Source organism: Hylobates moloch, unplaced genomic scaffold, assembly GCF_009828535.3.
Source record: "Hylobates moloch isolate HMO894 unplaced genomic scaffold, HMol_V3 SCAFFOLD_16, whole genome shotgun sequence".
Classification (NCBI taxonomy): domain Eukaryota; kingdom Metazoa; phylum Chordata; class Mammalia; order Primates; family Hylobatidae; genus Hylobates; species Hylobates moloch.
The window spans coordinates 71,527,677-71,545,471 of record NW_026652291.1 but is presented as its reverse complement, the minus strand read 5'-3'; the positions used below and the strand labels follow the sequence as shown (position 1 = coordinate 71,545,471).

Here is a 17,795-nt window from a genome sequence, read left to right as displayed (position 1 = left end):
ATCACAGCTCCCAAAGATAGCAGAGTTGGTATTTGCTATGTCACTTTTATTTCCCAGTCTTCAGTATTTCTTAGGATTTTCTTTGTGTAAATCCAGTTATGTGTACAAGGGATCACTCTGTATTTATTACAACCACATATTAATACACACTTACCTAAATTAAAATTTTAATTTAAAATTATTTGTAAATCATGCAGGTTTTATAAATGGAAGATACTGTTACTACTAACACTGTGATTCCAAAAGAGTAAAAGGATAAGACACAATATTGCTTATTTTCCCACTTCTGAAATTTTCATTAAAGTTTTTTATAAGTTGTGAAGGGGGGAAAATCAAATTAATTGTTTAGTATGTCTGTATTTTCATCTGCACAACTTATTAAATATTTAGACAAAGAAAAAGGTTAATATTGAGAGTTGTTACAACTTGTCTAGTAGGTTGTATGAGAGACACTGTTCCTTATGCTGGTTTGTATACAGTGGTTTTCAAACATTAATTTCATCCCAAAAGAAAATTATAATTCAAGATCTTAAGAAATAAGTGAAATAAGAAAAGTTTGTTACTTTGGTAGTGTCAAAGTTAAATATTGGTTGAAGTCAAATGTTGGTCATTTATAATATGGGTATCTACTGTTGCTGCTCCATAAAAAGTTATTAGAATAACTTAAGCCTTTGAAAGGTCTGTTTTGCACAGGACAGCAGGAGATGGAGATAGGCTATCTGAAATAAAGTAATCAAGAATATCATTAATTGGGGAGAGAAAAGCAGATTTTACTTAATGAATATTTGAGATGGAATATATATCGAAATTCTCCATTCACCTGATAATATTTCAGGATAGCAAATTAATCATAGTAGGCATTTTCCCAATTTAGCTTCAGAAATCATTTCAGTTTCTTGAGGAAGCATGTAAGAAATAAAAATTCTACTTATGTTCTACCTCTCTAATATGTCCCTTTTATTCTAGAGATTAATCATACTGATAAAAGTAGACTTTTTTTCATTTGGGGAAGATAAAATCATGTTTTAATTGTTTTAGGTAAGATACATAAGGATGTTTTTTAAGATTGATAATTCCGTCATTTTTAAAGTCATACTTATGGTTAAACCCTTAAGCTATGAAAAAAAAAATCCTCAACTAACTATATCAATTTGAAATTAGGTAACACAGAAATTAATAAGGATCAAAAGGGAGATAGAAAAAAAAAGGACAAGAAAAAGAGAGAGGAAGATCAATCTAGTGTGAGAGATGGTAAATTTTTAACTTTTTAAAGAAATTTATGTTTTGTCTTTTTAAAGAATTATGATTTTACTTTCTCTATGGCTGAATACTGATTTGCATATTTAGCTTTTGAAGGAAAACCTTGGATTTGATTTTTTTGGAAGGGAATGGACTTGGGGGTAAGCTTAAAATAATATCTTCCTGGCATTTCCCTTTCTATATTTCACACCTCAGCTAATCACTCTTCTAAATTGGCATATAGAAAGCTGACACTGGTGAATCTTCGTATACTTAGCTATTAGTGAAAAGAATGAATGGCTATGGAACTTATGTTTACCTGTTTCACATAAAGTATTTATTCACAGCACTTTTTGTCTTTTACTAGCTTGGAGAGACACAGGACAAGAGTTTTTATGTTTTGTCCCCTAGAGAAGCCTGTCCTGGTCACATGGATTACTGTATAGTGGCCATTGAACAGTATGAAGTCTTCCCCTATAATATTTGATTATGTGACTGCCAGTATTTTATATTAGTAAGATCCTTTTAATAATTTATTGAGGAATTTATCTGTGCTAGCATAATGGAAGATAAAAGATAAACAAGACATTTTTTGCCCTTTATGGTTGTGTAATCTGGGGGGAAAGCAAGGTTTAAGATAAGGAAACAACAGAAAAATGGAATCAATTATATATACTGTTTTCTATCCTTATATCAGTACTATGCAAAAATAGAAAAATAGGCACATTCATTATGGACTAGAATAAGAATTGGGCCTTGAGCTACTGCTGGTTTAATTTTCTTCAACCACCTCATTAATCAAATCCCATAGCATTTCACCAACCTTTGCATTAAAAAATCAAACTAATTTCCGAGATTCTAAAAGTTCTTCATAATTTGTCTTTTTTCCCATTTCTTCACATTGACCTCTGCAACCTAATTCCTTGCCATTACCAATGAGAATATTCTCTGATTTACCCAGAAAGATGATCTTTGAACTAGCTATTCTTGCTACCTCATTCCTTAGAGGCCCTGCTCAGGCCAGAACTTTTCATAAAGGCTTATATTTTAAAAACCAAGATGAGTAAAACGCTCACAATGACAGGGGAGAAATAAATGCATTTAAGTGGACTGTACTCTCCAATTATTATATATATATATATATTTTGAGACAGAGTCTTGCTCTTGTCACCCAAGCTGGAGTGCAGTGGCACAATCTGCAATCTCTGCGTCCTGGGTTCAAGCGATTCTCCTGCCTCAGCCTCCAAAGTAGCTGGGACTACAAGCACCTGCAACCATGCCTGGCTAGTTTTTGTATTTTTAGTAGAGATGGGGTCTCACCATGTTGGCCGGGCTGGTCTCAAACTCCTGGCCTCATGTGATCCATTCCCCTCAGCCTCTCAAAGTGCTGGGATTACAGGTGTGAGCTACCACATCTGGCTCCAATTTAAAAAGTTTTGGATAGTTGACAGGGAGAGTGAAGAAAATAGAAGACTGTACTAACATAAAATCTAGCTGGTTTATTTACTGTCTACAAAAGACACACCTAAAACAAAACAACATAGATAAAGATGGAAAAATATTATTGATGCTGCATTCTAAGTAATATCTTTGTATTTTCCCAACTTCATTAACATCTCAGCTTTGAAGAGCCATTTGACCCATCCATTGTGTTTTTGCCTCTGTTTTTAATCACAATCATTTTCAAAAGTTCTAACTGGATCTTTTTCAAACTGCCTGGTTATTCATATTTTAAACTTCTTAAAACATACTACAGTTATTTTATATTCCGTTTCTAATTCTCATATCTGAAGTCTTTGAGTTTGATTCTGCTGGCTTTCACTTCATGTTTTGTTTCCAGATGTGCCTTGTGGTTTTGATAACTCTCATTCCTCAGATTTGATCTGTGAAAATCTCTTCAGAGAGAATTTGCAAATATTTGTACTTGTTTCTGCCATTCACTTGAAGTCACTAGCAATCCTAGACTACTTTAAAATCTTAGCCTGTTTTTTGGGTTTTAAACCTGTTCAAGGCTTTGCTTGATCCTTGGGAGATTATTTTCCCTTTCTACCCAACACCAAAGTCCAGTTGAATCAATTTTCTTGCTCTCCATTTTTTCATGTAGCACCTGTTTCCACCCTGACACTTGAAGGGGTAGCCTTCTGGGGTCCTAGCTTTTTAGAGAGGGACTAACCACCTTGATGGGCCCTAGGTTTCATGTCCTGTCCATCTCACCCTGCTCGATAGGCAAATAGGAGCTCAAGGTCCACTGGTACTTGACAGGTCTCTGCTTTATGGTTTTAACTCATTGTGTATTTCTTCACTTTTCCAGCTGTACTAAACATTCCTTGAAGATAGGGACCATAGAATAGACTAGTTTCATATCTTCTAAAGTGCTGCACATAGGGGGAGCTATACAGTGCACAAATAACGATAGTAATTTTAGCATTTACTCTGACAGACACTTCATATGCCTTATGCGTATTATCTCATTTAATGTTTCCAGCAACCCTTAGAGGCAGATACGCTCCATGTATTACAGCTGAGGAAGCTGAGAGACAGATGGGTTAACTTGCCCAAGTTCATATGGGGGAGCCAGTACTCACCTCAGAGCAGACTGACTCCAAAGCCTGCATTTTCTTAACCGTTATACTACTGCCCAAGGTTTTATTTGAGGATAATAGTAGGAAATAATGGTATTATAGAACCAGATTATGTCTGGAGTCTTATATACCTTGCAGAATTAATGTTTTAGGAAAATTACGGTGGTAACAATATTAAAGATTGAAGTGGAAATCACACACCAGTATAAAATGACTACTGATTGATAGCATTTAATCAGATGATTAAATTTTTTAGCCCAGAAGATAAAGAATGGTGATGTTAAGTGACAGAAGGTTTCAAATGTTTCTGTATAAACATTAGTGCTAAAAAATCCTTTTTGGTAGTATTAACATTGTTTTTACTTACCACAATTTTAAAACTACTTTCTTAGAAGATATTTAAGTTGGAGAAGGGTCCATCTTTTATATGAGATGAGGAAGTAACATACTTCATTCAAATGAATAGTAACTTAGACTTGGAATCATATGTAACCAGTTTTTAAAATTAGATCAAGATTTGATACAAAGACTAGATTGAGAACACATTGTCTGAATTATTTTTCTCTTTAGCTATTAAAATCCCTTAGCATTTGATTTATGAATTTAAGTAATTCCTTATGTCATAAACGAGATGCGGCTCAGCAAATATTTTCCATGAGATTTTTGTTTTTAATATCTGCATGGTCTTTTTGTTAAGTATCAGAAGAAATGTAAAATCTAACCTATATTTAAACTACCAACAAACTATTTCTAGGAAGATTACTAGGTTTGCCTAGAAATTGTAATCACTTTCCCTTTTCATTTAAGATGCCAGTGACAGTGGGCGTTCTTATAAAACAGTTCTGGACCGTTGGAGAGAGTCTCTTCTTTCTTCTGCCAGTCTATCCCAAGTTTTTCTTCACTTATCCACCTTGGATCGTAGCGTGATATGGTCTAAATCTATACTGAATGCGCGTTGCAAGATATGTCGAAAGAAAGGCGATGCTGAAAACATGGTTCTTTGTGATGGCTGTGATAGGGGTCATCATACCTACTGTGTTCGACCAAAGCTCAAGGTATTTTTTTCTTCTTATCAGATTAGAAATGAGACATTAAGATTTTGAGCAACAGATGATTAATGATCATTTATGTGATTTATTCAGACTGTGCCTGAAGGAGACTGGTTTTGTCCAGAATGTCGACCAAAGCAACGTTCTAGAAGACTCTCCTCTAGACAGAGACCATCCTTGGAAAGTGATGAAGATGTGGAAGACAGTATGGGAGGTGAGGGTGATGAAGTTGATGGTGATGAAGAAGAAGGTGAAAGTGAGGAGGAAGAGTATGAGGTAGAACAAGATGAAGATGACTCTCAAGAAGAGGAAGAAGTCAGGTAAGTCCCAACATGCAATAAAATGAGTCAGTAAATCTTAGTTAGACAATTTCTCCACTATTCAAATACAAATGGAATTCAAATACAAAGGGTCTGTAACTTAGTTTAAAACTAATATATAGGCCGGGCACGGTGGCTCACACCTGTAATCCCAGCACTTTGGGAGGCCGAGGCAGGCGGATCACCTGAGGTCAGGAGTTCGACACCTGAGGTCAGGAGTTTGACATCAGCCTGGCCAACATGGTGAAACCCCGTCTCTACTAAAAATAGAAAAATTAGCCAAGGTGTTGGTGGACACCTGTAATCCCAGCTACTCGGGAGGCTGAGGTAGGAGAGCTGCTTGAATCCAGGAGACAGAGGTTGCAGTGAGGTAACAGATCACGCCATTGCACTCCAGTCTGGGTGACAAGAGCGAGACTCCATCTCAAAAAAAAAAAAAAAGAAAAAGAAAAGAAACTAACATATAGTGGCCTGAAGGTACCCTTGCTTTTTATATATTATAAACATTCAAAAATATTCCCAAGGGAGTATTGATAATTTGGGGAATCTCAGAGTGATAAATGCACTGTATTTTTATACTTCTGCCACATTAGCACCTGGAAACAGCTTCTATACTACCATATAACTAAGTATTCTGCAACTTAGCATGCTGTGTCATTCAGGCCTAGTGAATGAGTGTGGAGCCTGGATATTCCTTCTGTGGCAGCACTGGAGCAATCTCCCCTTACTTGAACCTCCGGTTGAGGGCCGAAATAAAGGGATATTTAGAATTTTATATCCACAAGGTAGATATACAGGCTTACCTCAAAGATACTGCCACTTCAATTCCAGACCACAGCAATAAAGCAAGTTACAAATTTTTTTGGTTTCCCAGGGCATATAAAAATTATATTTACATTACACTGTAGTCTCCTAAGTGTGCATGCAGTAGCACTATGTCTAAAAAAAGAAAAGCACATTTCTGTATCTTAATTTAAAAATAATGTATTGCTAAAATATGCTAACAATCATCTGACAGAGAGACAAAAAGTGAGCTCATGCTGTTGGAAAAATTCTGCCAATAAACTTGCTTGATGCAGAATTGCCACAAACCTTCAGTTTGTTTAAAAAAAAAATTTATAATTGTAGCATGCAGTGAAGCACAAAGCACTATAAAATGAGGTGTGCCTATGTCTAACCGGTAGCTATAAGCTAGACAGATCTGCTGGGGGTTTTCTGTCAGCAGGACTGACGATAGCCAGTCACATCAGGGAAGTCATTGTGCTCCTTGTTCTTATCATCCCCCTCCCCCCAGCTTTTTTTTTTTTTTTAAACATTTGAACCCCATTCTTGTGGAAGCGGGAAAATGAATATGAAGCAAGGCAACCTAGAACTGTCAAAAGTGCAAAAGGATCACAGTTGGAGAAGTTAAGATAGAGCCACCCCATCTGTTTTAAACAAGGTTTTAAGAAATGGCAGCTAGAAGAGCCATCTTCCCTGTAGCCTGTAGCTTGTGAGGGCAGTATTAGGTTAGGCATAAAGATGATAAAGAATGTGAACGTTCTCGCAAGCATATGGGATAAACTGGAAGTCCAGGTATATGGGGAGAGGAATAATGAGTTAATGGAGGCGTTGCATTCTTTTAATTAAGGACAGTTAAAAGATTAAATATAGTTTTATAGTCAGAATCAGAAGACAACAGAGAGGTTCTTGGCATGGTATTCAGGAACCACGGGTTCAAGGCCCACTTCATTGGCTGCCATTGGCTAAAACTGTAGGTGTTATCTCAGTATCAATGATAATGAAAAGTGGTAATCTCCTGTAGCAAAAGGAAACAAAAGAATTTCATTTTAAGATTACTGCATTACTCTTAAGTTTTCCAACATGATTGACTAAGTCTATTTGTTGGTTCTCCTGAGCATTTTATTACAATTTATCAGAATTTAGGACTTAATTTTCATAATGACGTCCTAAAGTTACCAAGAAGATATGGACTGGGCACGGTGGCTTATGCCTGTAATCCCAGCACTTTGGGAGGCCGAGGCAGGCAGATCGCCTGAGTCCAGGAGTTTGAGACCAGCCTGGGCAACACAGCAAAACCCCATCTCTACAAAAAACTACAAAAATTAGCCAGGCATGGTGGTGCACACCTAGCTACTTAGGAGTCTTGAGATGGGAGGAGCACCTGATCACAGGGAGGTCAGGCTGCAGTGAGCCATGATCGTGCTATTGCACTCCAGCCTGGGTGACAGTGATACTCTGTCTCAAAAAAAAAAAAATATATATATATATATATGTATATATATATACATACATATATATATACATATATATATAAAATATCCTCTTTGCAGATAATTCTCTTTGCATTTCAAAAAAATATATGAAAGCACATTTTAGATTCCCTTGAAAACTTAAAACTTATTGACTCTTTAAGGAATTGAGTCTAGGATAAATCTCAGTTATATAGAAAATTTTTATAAACTCACTGGCTAAATACAACAAGGAGAATAGAGCTAATCATATGTTCATCATTGCTTTGTACAATAATTGTGTTTTCTAACAATATTTATAGCCTACCCAAACGAGGAAGACCACAAGTTAGATTGCCAGTTAAAACAAGAGGGAAACTTAGCTCTTCGTTCTCAAGTCGTGGCCAACGACAAGAACCTGGAAGATACCCTTCAAGGAGTCAGCAGAGCACACCCAAAACAACTGTTTCTTCTAAAACTGGTAGAAGTCTAAGAAAGATAAACTCTGCTCCTCCTACAGAAACAAAATCTTTAAGAATTGCCAGTCGTTGTACTCGCCACAGTCATGGCCCACTGCAAGCAGAGGTATTTGTGGAATTGCTTAGTCCTCGTAGAAAACGCAGAGGTGGGAAAAGTGCTAATAATACACCAGAAAATAGTCCCAACTTCCCTAACTTCAGAGTCATTGCCACAAAGTCAAGTGAACAGTCAAGATCTGTAAATATTGCTTCAAAACTTTCTGTCCAAGAGAGTGAATCCAAAAGAAGATGCAGAAAAAGACAATCTCCAGGTATGAAGAAATCTAAACTCTTCCTTCCCTAGGTATTTTTTCAAATACTGAATGTTGAGATACTTTGGATCATTTTTTAAAGTCTGTCACTAAGATACACAAAGTTACTAGGGAACAATCTGACCTGAAGCATAATAGTCATTGAAGGGACAACTATTTAATGAATAAAGGTAAATTGTATTACTAGTATTTCTACTAGTGAAGCAGGGTAATAAACTTAAAAATGACGTTCTGTTTTTAATGGAGGTATTTGGCCAATATTTGAACAGTGTCAGGATACTACATTATAACACATTTCACTCTCTCCCACCTTTTCCTCCCTCAAAACGCACATACTCAGCATCACCTAGACAAGCTACATCAGATTATTTGGTAAGGTTCCCATCTCAAATACTGCATTTGGGGGAAAGGGAGAGTTGGAAGCAGTAATATTTTTAGGAAGCGATGACCAGCTGTCTTTATTTTTTATTTGATTGACTGACAGAGTCTAGCTCTGTCGCCAGGCTGGAGTGCAGTGGTGCAATCTTGGCTCACTGCAACCTCTGCCTCCTGGGTTCAAGCGATTCTCCTGCCTCAGCCTCCCGAGTAGCAAGATTACAGGTATGCACCATCTCACCCAGCTAATTTTTGTATTTTTAGTAGAGACAGTTGATTGCACCACGTTGGCCAGGCTGGTCTTAAACTCCTGACCTCAGGTGATCCACCTGCCTCGGCATCCCAAAGTACTGGGATTATAGGCGTGAGCCACCGCGCCTGTCCTCAGCTGTCTTTTTAATTCTCATTTTTGTTTATAGTAATCATTATTCATAGACTAATTTCTTTAGTCATAAAGAGATTCATAATCTCTTCCTTTCCCTTGTTTTTAATGTAAGTGGTAATAAAATTTTGATTTTTTAATTTTATTGTTAATTATACCAGTCACTCAGGCTGCTGTGCAATGGCACAATCTGAGCTCACTGCAACCTCTGCTTCCCAGGCTCAAGCAATCCTCCAGCCCCAGCCTCCCAAGCAGCTGCGACTACAGGAATGCACCACCAAGCCTGGCTAACTTTTGTATTCTTTGTAGAGACGGGGTCTTGCCAAGTTGCCTAGGCTGGTCTTGCACTCCTGAGCTCAAAGTTATCTGCCTGCCTTGCCTTGGCCTCCCAAATGTTGGGATTACAGGTGTGTGCCACCACACCTGGCCTGGCCCTATTTTTTTGTTGTTGTTTTTTAAATGAAGCTAAACATAAAAACTGCCACTGTTTCTAAAAAAAAAAAGCCACTGTTCTTCAAAGAATTTTAGATATGTTATATTGCCTTATTCGGATACACAGCAGGATTAAGGAATTCATTGGTGAAAGAATGGCACGTAATCTGTTTATGCAGTCACCAGATTGTCAAGTTTTTTAGGGGAAGTATCATAATTTTGCACTAGTCAGGATCTAATTTAGCTTTTCCTATCCCCTTATCTGTTTTGCTTTTCCCCAATTCTCCAAGCTGTTTGGAGAAATAATACACTTGAAACATTTTTACTCAAAAAACTAGGAAGAAAAATTTTTTTGTTTTCATTGATTTGTGAAATTGCTAAACCTGGTACTAAGGACAAATAAAAGGGGAAATGTGTGGACCTACACTGCAAGGAGAGAATTTATACATCTGAATACATATATGGACTATACTACCCTTTCTACCAATGCATATACTTTAGATTTCATTATACTATACCTTTCTTAAATCTGTGAGACAGCATTTTGCTTTTAGAACATTATCTAGATATTAAAATTAAGATCTGTGGCCAAGTGCAGTGGCTCATACCTGTAATCCCAGCACTTTGGGAGGCCCAGGTGGGCGGATCACTTGAGGTGAGGAGTTTGAGACCAGCCTGGCCAACGTGGTGAAACCCCATCTCTACTAAAAATACAAAAATTAGCTGGGTGTGGTAGCAGGCACCTGTAATCCCAGCTACTCGGGAGGCTGAGGCAGGAGAATCGCTTGAACCCAGGAGGCAGAGGTTGCAGTGAGCCGAGATCATGCCACTGCACTCCAGCCTAGGTGACAAAGCAAAACTCCGTCTCAAAACTTAAATAAATAAATAAAATTAAGATCTGTAAGAATAATGTTTTACTTTACCAGTGAGAATTGCTTTTCCATTATGCAAGGTAATTTATACGTAAGCCTAGTTTCTAGATCTGAGGAGGTTACTTTCTGAAGGATATGCTTTAGGAAATACTAGAGAATTGCTTAGTTTCAGTTAACTGTAGCTGAAAAGGCCAGGCGCGGTGGCTCACACCTGTAATCCCAGCATTTTGGGAGGCCGAGGCAGGCGGATCACGAGGTCAGGAGATCGAGACCATCCTGGCTGACACGGTGAAACCCCGTCTCTACTAAAAATACAAAACAAAATTAGCCGGGCGCCGTGGTGGGTGCCTATAGTCCCAGCTACTCGGGAGGCTGAGACAGGAGAATGGCATGAACCTGGGAGGCGGAGCTTTCAGTGAGCCGAGATCGCGCCACTGCACTCCAGCCTGGGCGACAGAGCGAGACTCCGTCTCAAAAAAAAAAAAAAAAAAAAAAAAAACTGTAGCTGAAAAGTATTTTTAATAAAATTGAGTAAAAATAATCCAAAAACTTTTGTGTTCTAGATTTTTCTTTTGCATTACACTCTGAAAATCTGTTCCCAGTGAATGTTTAATGCAACTGGACATTTTTAAGATCAAAAAGGAAATAATGAGTATTTGGTCCTATTTTGGTCAAATTTTCGTATCTCCCAGAAAATAGTTAACATCTCAGTGTATGGAGTGTCTATTTTCTATTGGAATTTGGTATTTATATATCCAGTTTGGCTTGTAGTGAACCAATATTTTGCTTTGTTATCACCTAAAATATTGTAATTATTTACTCAGAGTCATCGCCTGTGACACTGGGTCGAAGAAGTTCTGGCCGACAGGGAGGAGTTCATGAATTGTCTGCTTTTGAACAACTTGTTGTAGAATTGGTACGACATGATGACAGCTGGCCTTTTTTGAAACTTGTTTCTAAAATCCAGGTAATTACTAGACTTGATAAAATGTATTCATGTATATTATCTGATTTAATCCACATGACAACTTTGAAGTAGTCAAAATACCTGTTACTCACTGTCTAGTTTTTTGTTGTTGTTGTTTTCTCCTGAGACAGTCTCACTCTGTCGCCCAGGCTGGAGTGCAGTGGCACGATCTCGGCTCACTGCAAGCTCCGCCTCCCAGGTTCAGGCCATTCTCCTGCCTCAGCCTCCTGAGTAGCTGGGATTACAGGCACACACCACGACACCCGGCTAATATTTCTATTTTTAGTAGAGACGGGGTTTCACCATGTTGGTCAGGCTGGTCTCAATCTCCTGACCTCGTGATCTGCCCACCTCGGCCTCCCAAAGTGGTGGGATTCCAGGCGTGAGCCACCGCATCTGGCCATGTCTACTTCTTAGTATTTTTAGAGACAGGGTTTCTGTCGCCCAGGCCGGAGTGCAGTGGCATACTTTGGTTCTCTGCAGCCTCAACCTTCTGAGCTCAAGTGATCCTCCAACTTAGCCACTTGAGTAGTTGGTACTACAGGTCCACCTAATTTTTTTTTTTTTGAGACAGGATCTCATTTCATTGCCAGGCTGGTCTTGAACATCAGTTCCTATGTTGAAAACAATAGTTGGCCTGGCGCTGTGGCTCACGCCTATAATCCCAGCACTTTGGGAGGCCGAGGTGGGCAGATCACGAGGTTAGGAGATCAAGACCATCTTGGCTAACACAGTGAAACCCCATCTCTACTAAAAATACAAAAAAATTAGCCGGGCGTGGTGGCAGGCGCCTGTAGTCCCCGCTACTCGGTAGGCTGAGGCAGGAGAATTACTTGAACCCGGGAGGCAGAGGTTGCAGTGAGCCGAGATCGTGCCATTGCACTCCACACTCCAGCCTGGGCAACAAGAGTGAAACTCCATCTCAAAAAAAAAGAAAACAATAGAGTTAGACAGCTCAGTCCCTTCTAATTTTGTGACTGATTCTTTTCTTTTTGTTTTTGTTTTTTTTTGAGACAAAGTCTTGCTTTTGTCCCGCGGCTGGAGTGCAATGGTGTGATCTCAGCTCACTGCAGCCTCCACCTCCCAGGTTCAAGCAATTCTCCTGCCTCAGCCTCCCGAGTAGCTGGGATTACAGGGGCCTGCCACCACACCTGGCTAATTTTTGTATTTTTATTAGCGACGGGGTTTCACCATGTTGGCCAGGCTGTTCGCAAACTCCTGACCTCAGGTGATCTGCCCTCCTCGGCCTCCCAAAGTGCTGAGATTACAGGCATGAGCCACCACACCCAGCCGTTTTTTTGTTTGTTTGTTTGTTTGTTTGTTTTTGAGATGGAGTCTTGCTCTTGTCGTCCAGGCTGGAGTGCAATGGCGCGATCTCGGCTCACTAGAACCTCCGCTTTCTGGGTTCAAGCGATTCTCCTGCCTCAGCCTCCCGAGTAGCTGGAATTACAGGCACCTGCCACCATACCTGGCTAATTTTTGTATTTTTAGTAGAGACAGGGTTTCACCATGTTGGCCAGGCTGGTCTCGAACTCCTAACCTCAGGTGATCCATGCGTCTTGGCCTCCCAAAGTGCTGGGATTACAGGCGTGAGCCACCGTGCCCAGCCATGACTGATTCTTTATGAATAATGGTGGTGTGCTACAATGACCTCAATGTTTTTGTTCTATGTAATGAATATGAATAGAGTTAACTGAGTACCATTAATCATATTTTTCTTAAGTAAAGCAGTGGTTCTCAAACTACTGCATGCCTCAGAATCATTTGGAGGACTTGCTAAAACATAGATTCCTGAGCCCCAGAGTTTTTGATTCATTAGGTCTGGAATGATGTCTAACTCTTGGATTTCTGACAAGTCCCCAGATGATGCTGATGGTCCTGGTCCAGAGAGCACATTTTGAGAAACACTGATATAAAAGTTATTCTGAGCCAGGTGTAGGGCTCACACCTGTAATCCCAACACTTTGGGAGGCCAAGGCAGTGGATCACCTAAGGTCAGGAGTTCAAGACCAGCCTTGCCAACATGGCAAAACACTGTCTCTACTAAAAATGCAAAAATTAGCTGAGCATGGTGGTGTATGCCTGTAATCCCAGCTACTCGGGAAGCAGGAGAATCACTTGAACCCAGGAGGCGGAGGTTGCAGTGAGTCGAGATCACGCATTGCACCCCAGCCTGGGCAAGACTCTGTCTCAAAAAAAAAAAAAAAATTAGGTATTCTGGCTGGGTGCAAAGTGTCACACCTGTAATCTCAACAGTTTGGGGCCAGGCGCAGTGGCTCATGCCTGTAATCCCAGCACTTTGGGAGGCCGAGGCGGGCGGATCACAAGGTCAAGAGATTGAGACCATCCTGGCTAACATGGTGAAACCCTGTCTCTACTAAAAAAACACAAAAAATTAGCCGGGCATGCTGGCACACACCTGTAGTCCCAGCTACTCGGGAGGCTGAGGCAGGAGAATCGCTTGAACCCGGGAGGCAGAGCTTGCAGTGAGCCGAGATCGTGCCACTGCATTCCAGCCTGGGAGACAGAGTGAGACTCTGTCTCAAAAAAAAAAAAAAGAAAAAAACAGTTTGGGAGGCTGAGGCAGGTGGATCATTTGAGCCCAGGAGTTTGAGACCAGCCTAACCAACATGGTCAAACCTTGACTCTACAAAAAATACAAAAAAAAAAAAAAAAAAAAAAAAAAAAGCCAAGTGTGGTGGTGCATGACTTTAGTCACAGTTACTTGGGAATCTGAGGCAGGAGGATCACTTGAGCTTACAAGGTGGAGGGTGCAATAAGCCGAGATAACACCACCACACTCCAGCCTGGGTGACAGAGCAAGACCCTGTCTTCAAAGGAAAAAAAAAAAAAGGTATTAGGTAACAGTGATGGCCTAATCAAACTGAAGGATATGAGATGGTGTTGTAGTTAGGTTATATATATATATATATGGCAGAATGTGATCTGTTATATAGCAGAGATAGAACAGTGTTATAGTACTGTAATAGAAGTTATCATGGTATTACAGAAGTAGAGAAGACAGAGATTGATTTGAGCATTTCAGAGGGACAAAATAATAAAATTAGAACGCTTTTTAAGGAGAACTATTTGGAACTGGTCATTGAAGACAGGTAGAATTTCAACACTAAGAAATGCAGTAAGGATGTTTCAGGGAAAAAGGAATATACTGTAGGGTAGTCACCCAGAAATGAGAATATGGTGAATGTGGTGGATGGTTTGAATGAGGTTGGGTTAGAAAGTCTCAGACACACAACTATATTATAAAGGGTCTCGCTCACCAGTGTGAGATAAAGGTTTCTGAATGAAGAAGTGACATCATCGGAATTCTACTTTGAGACTTCTAGAGCAAGAATGAGAAGGATTAATTAATATTGAATAGCATAAAAAAATTCTTAGTTTGACTCATTTGACTCATTTTGCCTGGGTAGTTTTTGTCCTAAATTACACTTTGTTACATACATTTTATTCATTATTACAAATGCAATAATGCTCATTGAAGAATTTTTCTTTTGGTCACAAGTGACAATGGTGTGTGTGTGTGTGTGTGTATATATATATATATATATAGACATATCTGTATAGACATATATATATCTATATAGAGAGAAGGAGAGAGCCATGAGCAAGACCATATTGCAATTGCATATTGAGTTGCTTTTTAGTGCAAAACTTTGTTATTTGAACACTTCTTTCCAGTTAAGTTTTCTGTGTGGACAGAGCTATTTGAATTATTTTACAGGTCCCAGACTACTATGACATCATCAAAAAGCCCATTGCCTTAAATATAATTCGTGAAAAAGTGAATAAGTGTGAATATAAATTAGCATGTAAGTAATTTATGTTTTTCTTTGATATTTATTTTTCTAAGGCATTCTGTTATAGCATCTTTGATATTTATTTTTGTTTAAAGAGGTAGAGGCTGTTTTTCTCTTATTAAAAGGATGTGTGTGGATGTAGTTGTGTAGATGGCATTCCTTGAGGTTCCACAAGTACTTATTAGTGTATGTAGGGATGAAAGATGGATTAGGATCAAGTAAGTTAAAGATATTTTATAGATCTGATCTTACTCAAAGAAGTTCTTTATAATCACATAATGTATACGATCACATAATTGGATAGTTTCAATAAAACAATTTTAAAGTATTTACAGTTAAACAGTTTTAAGCCTCAGTTCTGCTGCCTTGTTTCAGAATATTTTCTTTCTTCTTTTTTTCTTTTTTGAGATACGTCTCACTCTGTTGCCCAGGCTGGAGTGCAGAGGCAAAATTTTGGTTCACTGGCTCAAGCTGTCCTCCCACCTCAGCCTCCCAAGTAGCTGGGACCACAGGTGCAGGCCACCATGCCTCTCTAATTTTTTTTTTTTTTTGAGATAGAGTCTTGCTCTGTGGCCCACGCTGGAGTGCTGTGGCGCAATCTCAGCTCACTGCAACCTCTGCCTCCTGGGTTCAAGTGATTCTCCTGCCTCAGTCTCCCGAGTAGCTGGGATTACAGACACCCGCCACCACGCCCAGCTATTTTTGTATTTTTAGTAGAGATGGGGTTTCACCATGTTGGCCAGGCTGGTGCCGAACTCCTGACCTCAGGTGATCTGTCTGCCTCGGCCTCCCAAAGTGCTGGGATTACAGGCATGAGCTACCACGCCCGACATGCCTGGCTAATTTTTTGTATTTTTTGTAGAGACGCAGTTTCACCATGTTGCCCAGGCTGGTCTCGAACTCCTGACCTCAAATGATCCTCCCGCCTCGGCCTCCCTCGGCCTCCCAAAGTGCTGGGATTACAGGCTTGAACCACCGCAAGTGGCTAATATTTTTGTATTTTTTGTAGAGACGGGGTTTTGCTATATTGCCCAGGATGGTCTCGAACTCCTGAGCTCAAGTGATCCTCCTGCCTCAGCCTCCCAGGTGCTGAGATTACAGATGTGAGCCACCATGCCTAGCCAGAGTCTTCTCTTTCTAAAGAAAAAAGTGGGCTTCCATTTTCTTAATAAGATTTCCAGATATGATACAAGAATTATATTTATGTACTTTCATTCTAATCTTTTTTGTCTCTTTCCCTTTCTAGCTGAGTTTATTGATGATATTGAGTTAATGTTTTCGAACTGCTTTGAATACAACCCTCGTAACACAAGTGAAGCAAAAGCTGGAACTAGGCTTCAAGCATTTTTTCATATTCAGGCTCAAAAGCTTGGACTCCACGTCACACCCAGTAATGTGGACCAAGTTAGCACACCACCGGCTGCGAAAAAGTCACGAATCTAACTTTGTCCTTCTAAAGGATATATTTGAAGAAAAACAAATTGTTCATGAAAATGGAACATTAAATCATGCTGTATAAAGCAATAACAACTGATTGACCACATAAAAGTGTGGCCTGCACTATATTCTCAATTTTAATATTAAGCACTCAGGAGAATGTAGGAAAGATGTCCTTTGCTACAGTTTTGTTCAGTATCTAATAAGTTTGATAGATGTATTGGATACAGTACTGGTTTACAGAGGTTTTTGTACATTTTTGAGATCATTCATGTGTCCAGAGATCTTGGAAAATATTTTTTCACCCACGATTTATTTTGTTATTGATGATTTTTTTTAAAAGTTGTGGTATTAAGGGAGAGTTATCTACACGGATGAGTCTTCTGCTATAGCACAGTTTGTTTAGAAAAGGTGTTTATGTCTTAAATGTTTGAGTACATTCTTTCAACACTACACATGAATGAATCCAATCTTATATCCTTGAAGTGCTGTACCAGTGCTGGCTGCAGGTATTAAGTCCAAGTTTGTTAACTAGATATTTATTTAGTATTGAGAGTAATTTGTGAATTTGTTTTGTATTTATAAAATTTATACCTGAAAAATGTTCCTTAATGTTTTAAACCTTTTACTGTGTTTTTATTCCTCTAACTTCCTTAATGATCAATCAAAAGAAGTAACACCCTCCCTTTTCCCTGACAGTTCTTTCAGCTTTACAGAACTGTAATTATAAGTTTCTACGTATAACTTTTTAACTGTACAAATAAAATAACATTTTTTTCAAGTATTCTGGAATTCTCTAATTTTTACAATCAGATTTGGACTTCTGCACGTAATACAAACAGACCATAGGAACCAACGTTTTGTTGTACCTGAGTCCCTATAGCAGTAATTTGCTGCTTTTTCTGCCGAAACCCTTGAGGAGTGAGATCCATTTCATTTCATCAAAAACAGTAACATGATGTGCATGGATTCTCATTAAGAGGAAAGAAAGTTTGGAATACACTCACCTAGTTGAGAATCTGGAAATGAAAGTTTTTACTGCATATATACACATAAAAGGAGCTATTTCTTAGGTATGAAAGACATATAGGGGCTTCAGTTTTGTAGCATACTTTTCCTTCTTAGGATGCAAAAGGCAGGTGTCTCCCTATTCTCTGGGACTTTTTGGTAGGTGGGAGAGAACCTTCCCTCTATTTCCTTAAATTCCTGAGGGTACTGCATTATTATTTAATTAATTTACTTGGAAGTTTACCTGTCTTTCTGATATAGTTTGAGATTATCAATTTTCTAGATTCTTCACA

At 38.9% G+C, this 17,795-nt stretch overlaps 1 protein-coding gene across 4 annotated transcripts in view; it reads left to right on the top strand.

Annotated features, from left to right (window-relative positions):
• BAZ1A (bromodomain adjacent to zinc finger domain 1A) overlaps positions 1–17,278 on the top strand; it is a 119,015-nt gene extending 101,737 nt beyond the window's left edge. For 2 of the 4 annotated variants that reach the window (XM_032179765.2, XM_058429454.1), the window contains 7 exons: positions 1,162–1,251; positions 4,629–4,876; positions 4,964–5,190; positions 7,745–8,211; positions 11,097–11,239; positions 14,982–15,069; positions 16,304–17,278. In XM_032179765.2, coding sequence (XP_032035656.1) covers positions 1,162–1,251; positions 4,629–4,876; positions 4,964–5,190; positions 7,745–8,211; positions 11,097–11,239; positions 14,982–15,069; positions 16,304–16,500 — 1,460 coding nt within the window. In that variant the 3' untranslated portion in view covers positions 16,501–17,278. The remainder of the gene's footprint in view (positions 1–1,161; positions 1,252–4,628; positions 4,877–4,963; positions 5,191–7,744; positions 8,212–11,096; positions 11,240–14,981; positions 15,070–16,303) is intronic. The other 2 variants (XM_058429453.1, XM_032179766.2) reach the window with 1 other exon arrangement.
• Positions 17,279–17,795: the final 517 nt, after the last annotated feature.